The sequence below is a fragment of the Ursus maritimus genome, unplaced genomic scaffold (genome assembly GCF_017311325.1).
Source record: "Ursus maritimus isolate PB19 unplaced genomic scaffold, ASM1731132v1 scaffold_8, whole genome shotgun sequence".
Classification (NCBI taxonomy): Eukaryota; Metazoa; Chordata; class Mammalia; order Carnivora; family Ursidae; genus Ursus; species Ursus maritimus.
Window position 1 is genome coordinate 1,172,485 of NW_024426996.1, and position 13,201 is coordinate 1,185,685.

The 13,201-nt window shown below is 35.2% G+C and overlaps 1 protein-coding gene across 1 annotated transcript in view; it reads right to left on the bottom strand.

Moving 5' to 3' along the window:
- BANK1 (B cell scaffold protein with ankyrin repeats 1) overlaps positions 1-13,201 on the bottom strand; it is a 283,522-nt gene that overhangs the window by 205,583 nt on the left and 64,738 nt on the right. Inside the window, exon 4 of the mRNA XM_040625306.1 lies at positions 4,067-4,221. Within this exon, the coding sequence (XP_040481240.1) occupies positions 4,067-4,221 (155 nt within the window). The remainder of the gene's footprint in view (positions 1-4,066; positions 4,222-13,201) is intronic.

The following is a 13,201-nucleotide window of genomic DNA, read 5'->3' on the forward strand; positions in this document are numbered from 1 at the left end:
TGTGCGGTTGCACAGGCCCTGAACTTAGAAGGCCCTGCACTTGGTTCAATGTTCTGCTGTCACTGCCTTAAAGTGCTTACTAATTGAACAAGGGCCCCTACATTTTCATTTTGCACCAGGCCTGTTTGTACATAATGTTGGCATGCCATTTAGTTCCTACTCTCCCTCCGTCTCCCCACACTTATCCTCTCCATCAAGGTCCGAGTCGGATTTCACAAGCTCCATAAATCCTCGCTACAACTTCAGCCCGTAATAACTTCCAAAGGAATCATGGAGCACTAAGCACCCATACTCCTCCTTTGACCTTTTCTAAGTCATGCCCTCTGCTCTTAATTAGTTTTTCATGTCTATGTCTTGGCTTCCCAGCTAGATATTCAACATCCTGAAGTATTTTTTATTTTTTCATATCATTGTGGCATCTTACAAGAATTATGTACATAGGAGACAATCTGTACATATTTTTAAAATGAAGATGGAATAAGTCTGTTAAACCATGACATTTTGAAATTGAACATACCCAACTCTACTTCCTACACGCTTCAGGACTCACAGCTTCATCTGTTTCCCGCATCTCCACGGAGGAAGTGGCCTGCTCTAGGATGGAAAGCCTGCACTGTCCAGGCTTGTCCTTAACTATTATGAACATCTTAATTAAAAATATAATTATATGGGTACATTTAATTCAATAGAGAAAGTGCTATGACACTTAAATGATCATAAATTTGGTTTTATCAATAATGAAGCTGCTATTTTGCTCTCAATCCTTCTGACTCATCTGTTTATCCCTTATTTGGTTCTGAATATTCAGAGACAGAAAGAATTCTGATAATCATCACTTCCAAAGTTTAAAGTTTTGTGGCATTGGTCACAAACCTTGAGACCTAAACAAAAGGACTAGAACTTGGTCCATAATATAACATACAGATGGTGAAGTTTCTGGTTCTGCCAGTGTTGTCGTCTTCAGGCTTTAAGGATATATTACGCACAGGCAACAAAGGATTTTTATCCCAGTGGATCAACATGACTTTTGTACACAGACCAATGGCTCTTTTCATACATTCATGACTAGTTTAATAGGCACTAGGTTAACAAGCATAGTTGCATGGGCTTTATAAGCCAAGACTGTACAGGTTCCTACAGCTGACCTCTATCTGAACCATGACAGCACAGTGAGGATTAGGTTATGGCAATAGTTCCAAATCTGGCTGTTAATTCTCACCTTCAGGACCACCTGGGAAATTTTTAAAACTGCCAGTGTCCAGGCTATAACCCAGACCATTTATATCTGAATCTTTGGGGATAGGATTCAGGCATTATTTTTCTTAAACCTCTTCCAATAGTCCCTATATGCAGCTTAGTTTGAGAGCTACTTGGTTAAAGGGAAAAGATGTCTTTCGGTCACTGTAAAACCTTACCACCCAAGGGCAACACTACAGAACACAGACATTTTAGGCACTGATATACACAATAACCTGTTGTGGCTTTTCCTGTATTTTTCACTGAAGTCACAGGATCAGACTTTAAGTGAAGGGTGGTTACCAAGAACCAGTGTGTGATTTGGTATGAGAAATAAGTGGGCAGTGCTGTTAGCTTCTGTATATTATTTTAAACTGTATCTGGGGCCAAGGAATGAATGGGTAGGGGTAATCTCTGAGATTTTTGTGGCTTTCCCATGGGTCCTGCAGAATCATACTCCTGCACAGAGTCTAAGGGTTTCTCTAGATTTGTTGACTACACAATCGGGTTTGCACTATGGGTTTGGAGACTCACATTACAGTTGTAGCTACAGAGGTATGTCAAGGAACAGGTCAAATAAAACGAAAGTCTTTTGTAGGGAACATGCCATGTTCTAGGAGTCAGATACAAAGACAATTTAATGAAATTAATATAGATCCAAATGTTGATAAAGCCACTTAAAAGGCCTTTCAAGCTTATACTATAACTTTAAGAATTAAATTTGCTCAAGAAGTCAAGAAGTGACTGGACTGGTTTTAAAACTGTTTCAGTCTTATCATCAGGAAAGAAGCAGTGGGAGAATAACATAAAAATAAAGAAATATCAGTTAATTAGCAAATAAAGAAATATCAGTTAGTCAGAAATATCAGTAAGTGATTTGTGGGGGAGACTTCAATAGACAGATTTCTATCAAAAGGAAAGGGAAATGACAGATTGCAGGCCTGCTTATACAGATAAAACAAGATAAAGAAAATAAGCTCATTCCTAACTGCTTTTTAGGATGGTGGTCCTGAAGAAGAAATAGTGAAGCCATTACTGCACCTGTGACTAGGGCTTACAGAAATAACATAAGAGGCAGGAGGCATCAGGGAGCAAGCTACAATACTTCCAACAGGGCCCACTGAGGAAAACATTTAGAGGGTCCCTTTTAGAGCTCCAGGTAAAATCCATTAAAAAGAGTGACTAGATTCACTGCTTATAGATCGTGCAGCTCTAACAAGTGATTATAGAACAACCAGGTGCATTGCAGAGAAGCCTCTAAAGGGGGGTGCTGAGTTCTTGACGCCATTGTTAGGTGACTTGAAGGTAACTTATTACTGTAAGGGCCATAAATGTACCTAAGAGAGATGTGAAATTGAAGTAATTTAATTTCCAAGGGTCTGAAGGAATTGTATCCATATCAATAAAGACAGCCCATGATTCTGATATTTAAAGAATTCTGATCCTACCCAACCATCTGAGTGAGGTGTCTCAGCCTGGACAGTAGTGGTGTTTAATTTTTACATTTCAATTTCTCTGCAAATTTAATAGTGGGGGAAGATCTTATATTCTTCAAAATTTACTGTTGTAGGTTTTGTTCAGAGCAGCTATTTAGACTCATCGCAAAGTTCTTGGTGAGTAATGTTTAGTTCCAGAGGGTTTTTTTTTCTTTTTTGTGTTGATTTTACCTACTTGAGAATAATTCTCATTTCCTGTTTATTACAGTTTTTTCTATTTATTTCTGTCTCTCCACTGTTTCTGACTCAATAGGAGCCATCAATTTTGATTGTTTAATCTGCCCTCCCTCAAGTTCCCAAGGCCTTTAAGTGAGTTGTAATTTTTCTTTGCCTGGTCACCTGTGTTGGTTGCCTGAAACCAGAACAGTTTAGTTTCTTGGAGTCTCTAAGGGAGTGTCAAAGAAGTTCTTGTCTCTCTGGAATTGACAGCATAATGGCTTGAAACAATGATTCATCTGCTTAGGCATGGGGTCTGGAGATGAAGGAATTAAAGTTTGCCCAACTGCACGGGACTAGTACCAGTAAAATCAGGAGATTCTCTTCCCAAAGACACCTCCTAGCAAACAGACAAATGCAGCCCCTGTCACCCAGTGGCATAAATCCACTGACTTCTCACAGAAGCACCCTCTCATGCAACTTCCAAAGCTCTCCTGTATCTTTGGCTTGTCCACTGAAGGACACCGCAGACAATGAGAGCCAGAATCTTTCTATCATCTGGGGATTATGTAGACCCAGTTTTGGGTCAAGCTCTACCAGTATGCTGATTTTAATAGTTCATTCCAATGAAGACTTAGGAGGAAAACATGTATTCACATAGTCACCTTCTCAGAAATCCACACTCCATCCCCTGCTACATTACCCTTTTATTCCTGAAAGGACCACCACTTCTAGCTCTTATATTTCCACTTAATAATGTAGGCCTTTAATACATATTTAAGAATTGAAAAATTGGTGATCCTAGAATATAAGTATTTTCCAATTCTATTCAAGAATATGTTTCCATTTATAAAAATAAAATCCTTGATCTGGTTAATATGAATCCAACTTTTTTTTCTAAGTAGTGTGGTATATATATAGTAATTATGTATCTTTTGGCAACATGTCAAATAATATCTGATAAAATTAAACTTTCATGTATTCTCCAATATTAAACTATTTAACAAATATTTATCAAATACCTACTAATTGCCAGCTATTGTTCTGGATTCTGAGGATACGGCCATGAACAAAGTAAACAAGAGTGCCCAGCTGTGTTAGAGCTTACATTCTAGTGAAACGCAGTATTTATGAAAACAATAGAGACAGCCACTTAAATAACAAGGTATCTTACTCACCTCACATGGAATTTCAGTAGGAAGCACCATCGCCAGGGGTATGGTGTCTCTTGAAGCTTTTGATAATTCCTCAATTTCCTTTCTGTTACTTATTTCCGTGGAATGTTCCACTCCTAGGTCTGTTGGAATATTGACCTCAAGGTAGTCTTCAGAATCTAGAGAAAAGTTCATGAATGTGAACTATATCGTGATTATAACATAGCTAAGATTATATTATTTCCACCATTGTAATAAAGATTAATTGCTAAATAATTAATTTAATTAATACAAAGGACAACAGAATAGTTTAAGGTAGCTGAATGTTAACAATTAAAATAATGCTTCACAATTTAACTAGTATCATAACCTTAGTGACTAAACTACAACAACTATATATGTTCATTTACTAGTTTAAGGTTTTCTCCCAAAAAAATCTAACTACCATTTAATATTTTTCTTAATATTAAATTAGCAAACCTGAAAATGATGAAACTATCTTTTCCAATTACTGTAATTAAGAAAATTTATTTTATTTTAAATCAGATTATTTACTCTTTAAATATATTTCTAATTTTTAAAAACAAAAAGCACAACTGGGAAACATCACTAAATAAACTACTATTTCCATACAACACTGGTTTAATAGTGAAATATTAATGTTCATGCAAATGTTTATATATTCTGTGAAACGTATGTTTGTTCTATATCAAATAAGCTAGATTCTTTACAGCAGTGTTACTAAGAACTGTGAAATATGCTAATGTGAGTTTTGAATCTCAAGGGGAAAGAGTATTTGATTTCTTCTTGTTTTAACATTTAGTAATTTAGCATTTGGTCTCAATCGTTAAAACATTTTTCTCTATTGAAGAAAAAAAGTTGTGTTAAGGGTGATGGATAATTGTTTTATTACTCAATGTTTCAAAGCTTAAAGCATCTCATTAGGGTACAGACCAATGTGGCTGAAACCAAGTCTCTAACAACTAGATCACATGTGTAAACTCTTAGGTCAACTCCAAAAGCATCCCTCAAATCCACAAAGAAGAGAACTGAAAAAAAGGAAAACAGCCCCTTACAGCTAGAAATTGCCCTGACACTGTGTAAAAACCTTGGTGCTGCTGGGAGCTGGCCTGGTGTTCTCCTGGTGAAAGTAACATCAGACATGGTCACTCTGTCACCATGATGGATCAAGTCAGAGATGAGACCACTCTGTAGTCATGTCTGAATCCAAGCAAAAACATGAACATTGCCAAAATTACAAAAATGACCAAACATCCCAAATCCTGGCTCCTGTCAGTACCTATTACTTCTTTACCAATTTCAGCCTTTGCCTCTTTTCATTTCACTTGCCCTCTAGATAGGGTAACCTCCTCCTCCCAGTTTGCCTGGGATTTTCCTGGTTTGGGCACTGAACATGTTGTGTCCCAAGAAGCCCTCAGTCTCAGGCATACCGGGATAGTTGGTCACCCTAATTTTGGATAAAAGTCATTAATAAATCAAATCATAAAATTACGACTGCTTTTTGACAGCAAGCAAACTATTGCAAAGCCCTGCTTTCTTGAAACCTCCCTCAAATCACTTAACAACAAGGCTAAATCCTGTAGTAGGTCTTTTCTAATACTCTTTTACTGAGATGGCCCATGGTTCATTGCTGCTAGCAAAAAGTCCACATAGTTCAAATATAGGTGTGCTCCTAGTGGTGTGTGGCAAAAGGACACTGACAGGATAAAAAGGAAGAAGGGTCAAAGGCAATATAGATGGAAGCAGCTGTCTATTTTATTCCCCCCAAAAGTGAAGTCACCAGTTTCATAGAGGTAATTCTATCAGTAAAGCAGAATAACAAAAAAGATGCCGTCTAGAGAGGAGCTATCCCGATGCCACATCTAAGGACAGTGGTGGGTTGTTTTTTGCTTTGTTTTTTCTGTCTTATGAAAGTTGCAGAATAAAAGCATAAAACTACCTGGGATTTCCAAATTCTTTCAAGTAGTAGTCTTCCTTGAAATGAAATGAAAAATAGCTTTTATTGAGAAACCATGAGAGACTCTTCTTAACTATAGGAAACAAACTGAGGGTTGCTGGAGGCAAGGAGGGTGGGGGGATGGGGTAATTGGGTGATGGGCATTAAGGAGGGCACGTGATGTGATGAGCACTGGCTGTTATATGCAATATGCGTAAATTATTGAACACTACATCTGAAACCAATGATGTACTATATCTTGGCTAATTGACTTTAAATTAAGAAAAGAAAAAAAATAGCCGTTATTTCTCTAACAATTTAAAATCCTTTCATTAGCAGTTTCATTTTCTCTCTCTCTCTTTCCCTCTTTCTCTCTCTCTCTCTCTCTCTCTCTCTCTCACACACACACACACACACACTCCAAAACAGTAAAAGGTTGTGTAGAATTGGCTCAATCATTTTGTGAATTGATGAAAGAACAAGGAAACTGATTTTATTTAATCACCTTAGAAGGAGGTGGAAGTTATTCTACCACGGCAGTATCTAGATGTTTTGTGCTAATTCTTCTGTGGCATTAGGGTTAAGAAGAGCTATTTTATTTACCCTGAGGACATAATCATGACAGTACAAAAAGATTTATTTCCATGAACGTTCACAGTAGTACTGTTTATAATGCAGATAATTGGAAGCAGTCTAAGCAATAAGGGACTATATAAAAATATGTACTATGAAAAAGATACTATCACCAATAAAAATTCCATCAAACAGTATTTACCAATAAGGAACAAGTTTATAATATAACTAAAAAAATTCCAAGTTACAAAATTATCAATTTAGTAGGCTCCCATTTTAATAAAATAAAAAGTACAAGACTTCTGCTTTCAGGTTCTGGATATAAGGAGCTTTGGAAATCACCACTCCTAACGAAAAGCTGAACAGAGTGAAAAAATCAGCAACTCTTCTTTGATCCTTAAGAAAGGGGTGTACATAACACAAACTGTTGTCCCCAGATTGGAGAGACAGGCAAATATAAGGAGTCTCAACTTATAGAGTAAAGTCAGGAGTGAAAGCAACCTCAGGAACCAGTGCCAGGGTAGGGAAGCCTCAGTTGTAATGGATGAATTGTTGGATGCTCAGTGTGGACAAATCTGAGAGTTAAGAACTGCAGGCAAATCCAACCAAAGGAGGTGCTCCAAATTATTTTGAGATTTATCTCCAGGAGCTTGACTTGATTCCCACAGAAAATCCTAGACAAAATTCCCCTCCTGCTTCTGGCAGAGAGAGGGAGAAAGAAACCAGTTTGAAATACTTCTGAGCACTCTGTTTTTCTAAGAAAGGTTTGTCCTCAGGGCAGACTGGTTATTGACAGTCTAAACTACTGGGGTATTATCAGAGTCTGTGACCTGGGGAAGAGAAATACCCAACAATAGCCCACTGTAGCCATCTTGTCACACATAAGGGGGAGAAAAAAAACTAAGGAACTCTTGTGAAGTTCATGGTCCAGAGGTATCGGTTCACTCAATGACTGAGACCTAATCATAAGACTCTAGAAAGCTTCCCCTACACCCATACCTCACTACTATATTACTAAAAGCTTATTTATAGCAGTTCCTTTTACCAAGTACATCATCTTTATTGAGAAAAATTAGAAGGCATATCAAAAAGCAAAAACACAAAATTTGACAAGACAGAGTAAGCATCAGAACCAGATATGGCAAGGATGTTAGAATCAGCAGACTGGGAATTTAAAACAACCCTGATCAATATGCTAAGGGCTCTAATGTATAAAGTAGACACCATGCAAGACAGATGGGCAATATAAGCAGAGTAATGGAGCACCTACAAAGAACCAAAAAGAAATGCTACAGATTAAAAACACTGTTACAGAAATGAAGAATGCCTTTGATGGGTTTATTAGTAGACTGGACATGACTAAGGAAAGAATCTCTGAGCTAAAGAATACATCAATAAAATCCTTGAAAACTGAAGAGCAAATAGGAACAAAATAAACAAAAACAATAACAAAAAATAGAATAGAATATCCAAGGACTGTGGGAAACTACAAATGTGTGACATACATATAATGGGAATATCAAAAGTAGAAGAAAAAAAGGAACAGAAGAAATATTTCAAAGAATAACGACTGAGAATTTCTTCACTTTAATGTCAGATACCAAATCATAGATCTAGGCAGTTCAAAGAACACCAACTAGAAAAATTCCAAAAAAGGATAGCATCTTTAAACTGCAGAAAATCAAGGATAAAGAAAAAAATCATAAAGGAATCTAGAGGAAAAAAAAAAACACTTGCCTATAGAAATACAAAAACAAGAATGATATTTAACTTCTCCTTAGAAACCATGTGTAAGAAGAAAGTAGAGTGAAATCTTTAAAGTGTAAAAAAAAAAAAAAAAAACCTCACAAACACAAAATGATCTTTCAAAAGTGAAAGAGAAATAGACTTTCACTGAAAATCAAATATTGGGATAAGTTGTTGTTAGTAGACCAGCCTGCAAGAAAAGTTAAAAGAAGTTTTTTAGAAAGAAGGAAATAATACAGGTCAGAACCTCTGATCTGCATAAAGAAAAGAAGAGCATCAAAGAAGAAATAACTGAAGGTAAAATAAAAACATTTATTTTTCTTATTGGTAATTTATCTAACAGATTATAGTTTGCCCAAAATAATAATAGCAACAGTGTATTTAACTATCTATGTTTATTGAGTATGTATGTATGTATATAAAAATGAATGACAGTGATGATACAAAGGACGGAAGGGAGGAATTAGGGTTATTTTGTTATTGTAAGGTAATAATACTATCTGTGAAGTGGTATAGTGTTATTTGAAAATGGACTTGAATTAGTTATAAAGGTATATAGCAAACTCTAGGAAAACCACTAAAAAAGTGGGAAAAAAGGATAACTGATAGACTAAGAAAAGAGAGGAAATGGAAACATATAAATAGAAACATATAAAAATGCTCACTCAATTAAAATCACAAAGACAGATAAAGAGTGGAAGACAAAATATGAACAAAGGCAAAGAATAAGGGAAAAAAATATCAGTATGAATATGGTAGGTAACAATCCAGCTATATCAGTAATCACTTTGAATGTCAATGATCTAAATGCATCAATGCAAAGACAGATGTTGTCAGAGTAGATAAGAAAATGAGACCCAATTATGTTTTGTATACAAGAAACATACTTTAAATATAAAGACATACAATGATTAAAAGTATATGGATAGGGAAAAATATACAATATGAATACTGATCAAAGGAAAGGAAGAATAGCTATATTAATTTCAGACAGAGCAGACTTCAAAGTAAAGACAGTTATCAGGGATTAAAAAGGACATTATATAATGATAAAGGGGTGATTCTATAAGAAGACTTAACAATTCTTAATGTGCACGGGCCTAACAATAGAGCACCAAAGATGTGAGGCAAAAACTGACAGAATTGCAAGTAGAAACAGTTGAATCCACTATCATGGTTAGAGAATTCAATACTTCTGTCTTGGAAATAGATCCAGCAGGCAGAAAATCAGTAAGGATATATCCAAACTCAATAACAACACCAACAAACTGCATATAATTAATATCTATAGACTAATTCATCCAACAACAGCAGAATACATATTTTTCTCAGGCTTACATGGGACATTCACCAAGGTAGACCACATTCTGCGCTGTAAAACACATTTTGACAAATTTAAAAGAAATAAAGCATACAGCGTCTGCTCTCAGACCACAGTGGATTAAATTAGAAATAAATAACAGAAAGATAACTGGAAAATCCCCAAATATGTGGAGATTAAACACACTTCTAAATAACACATGGGTCAAAGAATAAATCTCAAAAGAAATTACAAAGGTTTTTTAAATCAGAATGAAAGTGAAAGTACAACTTATCAAAATCAAAAAATTTTGCAGGGAAAGCATTGTTTAGAGGAAAATCTACAGTGTTAAGTGCATATATTGGAAGAGAAGAAAGATCTAAAATCAAATCCAAGTTTCTGTCTTTTGAATTAAATACAAGGTAAGGAGAAGAAAAGAGCAAATCAGAGCAGAGTTAGAGTAGAAATCAATGAAATTGAAAACAGGAAATCAATAGAAAAAAATTAAGAAGCCAAAAGTGGTTCTTTGCAAAAATCAGTCAAATTGATAAGTCTATAGCCAAGCTTACTAAAGAGCAAGAGAGGCAGAGAGAGATAGAAGACACAAATTACTAACATGAGAAATAAAAGAGGGGGAGGGGACAGCACTGTAGATCCCATGGACACTGTAAGGATAATAAAAGAACACTATAAACAACTCTGTGTTGACAAATTTGGTAACCTAGATAAAATGGACCACTTCCTAGAAAGACATAATCTCCCTAAACTCACACAAAAAGAAAGACAATCTGAATAGGTCTACAGCAAATTTCTATTAAAGAAATTGAATCAATAATTAATTAACCTTCCAAAACAGAAAGCACCAGGCCGATAGGTTCACTGGTGAATTCTACCAAATAATAAAGGAAAAAAAAATTATGCAATTCTTTACAATTGCTTTCAGAGGATAAAAGTGGAGGTAATATGTCCTAATTCAGTTTATAAGGCCAGCTTCACCCTGATACTGAAAAGTTACATGAAAAAAGAATATTAGAAGACATATAAAAAAGACATACAAAAAAAGAAAACCATAGACCAATCTCTCACGAGCACGGATGCAAACGCCATCAACAAAATATTAGCAAATTGAATGCAAAGAAGAATGAAAAGAATTATATGCCATGACCAAGTGGGATTTATCCTAGTTATGCAAGTTTGTTAAACATTCAAAAATCTTTTAAGGTAATATATCACATCAATAGGCTAAAAAATAAAAAAATCACATGATCATCTCAATAGATGTGAAAAAATACTTGACAAAATTGAATACCAATTCATAATAAAAACTCTCGGTAAACTAGGAATAGAGGGAAACTTCCCCAAATTGATAAGAATTATCTACAAAAAACCTACAGCTAACATTATTCTTAATGTGAGAAACTCAAAGCTTTCCCACTAAGATATGTACAAGGCAAAAATGTTCCCTCCCACTTTTCCTTTTCATCATTTTACCGGAAGTTCTTGCTAATGCAATTAAAGCAAGAAAAGGAAACAAAACACAGATTAGGAAGGAAAACATAAAATTGTATTTGTTGGGAGAAATATTATTGTCTATGTTGTAAATCCAAAAGCACTGGCAAATTCCTGAAACTAATAAGCAATTATACAAGGTATCAAGATACATGGTTTATATGCAAAAAAAGCAATTGTTTTTCTATATACTAACAAATGGAATTTGAAAACAATTCAATACCACTTACATTAACACCCATAAAAGTGAATTTGTTAGGTATAAATTTAACAAAATATGTACAAGAGCTATATGATGAAAACTACAAAACTCTGAAGAACAAAATCAAATAAGAACTAAAAAAATGGAGAAATATTCTATGCTCATGGATAGGAAGACTCAATATTGTTAAGATGTCAGGTTTTTCCAACTTAATCTATAGATTCAATGCCATCCCAATCAGAATCTCAGCAAGTTATTTTATAGATATGGGAAAACTGATCTAGAGTTTAAATGGAGAGGAAAAGGACCCAGAATAGCCCACTCAATATTGTAGAAGAACAAAGTTGGAAAACTGACACTATCCAACTTTAACACTTACTATAAAGCTACAATAATCAAGATAATGTGATCTTGGAAAAAAAAACAGACAAATAGATGATTAAAACAAAATAGAGAGCTGAGCTGAGAAATAGAGCCACATAAAAATAGTCAATGGATCTTTGACTAAGGAACAAAGGCAATACAATGGAGCAAAGGCAGTCTCTTCAAAAAGTAGTGCTGGAAAACTGGAAATCTACATGCAAAAAATGCACCTACGTACAGACATTACACCCTTCACAAAAATTAACTCAGAGTGGATCACAGACCTAAATGTATAATGCAAAACTATGAAACTCCTAGAATATAACAAAGGAGAAAACCGAGATGACTTTGAGTATGGTGATTCCTTCTTAGATACAACACCAAAGACATGATCCATGAAATAAATCATCGATAAGCTGGAGTTCATTAAAATGGAAAAAAAAAAAAACCTCTGCAAAAGATAATATCTAGAGAATTAGAAGGTAAGCCATACACTGGGAGAAAATATTTGCGAAAGACATATCTAATAAAGGACTATTCTTCAAAATATACAAAAATCTTTTAAACTCAACACAAGAAAATTACCAAAATTAGAAAATCAGCCAAAAAGCTTAACAAATACCTCACCAAAGAAGATATACAGGTGGCAAACAGGCATATGAAAAGATGCTCCACATCATACGTCATCAGGTAAATGCAAAATTAAAAAAAAAGTAACAGTACATGTATATCCATTAGAATAGTCAAAATCTGAACATTGACAATAAAATATGTTGGGGAGGATTTGGAGCAACACGAACTCTCATACATTGCCGGTGAGAATGCAAATGGTACAGCCATTTTTTAAAATAGTTTGGTGGTTTCTGTCGACATTAAAAATAGTCTTACGATGCAATTCAGCAATCATGCCCCCTGGCATTTACCAAAATAATTGAAACCTTATGTGAACACAAAAACCTGCCCATGGATGTTCATACCACAGCTTTCTTTATAACTGCCAAAACTTGGGAGCAACCAAGATGTCCTTTGGTAGTGAATGGATAAATAAACTGTGGTACCTCCAGACAATTAAATATTACTTATAGCTAAAATGAAATGAATTACCAAGCAGTGAAAAGACATGGAAGAACCTTAAATGCATATTACTAAGTGAGTAAAGTCAGTCTGAAAAGACTATATACCCTATTATACCAACTATATGACATTCTGGAAAAAGCAAAACTATACAGACAGTAAAAAGATAAGGGGTTGCCAGGGGTTTGGGGTGGGGTGGAGGATGAATAGGCAGAACACAAAAGATTTTTTGGGCAGTGAAAATACTCTGTATGCCACCATAGTGAAAGGTACTTGTCATTATACATTTGTCCAAACACATAGATTATACAATGCCAAGAGTGCACCTTAAAGTAAACTATGGACTTCAGGTACTTAAGATGTGTCAATGTAGATCCATTCTTAAGTGGCGGACCATTCTGGGGAGTGATTTTGATAATGGGGGTAGCTATGCCT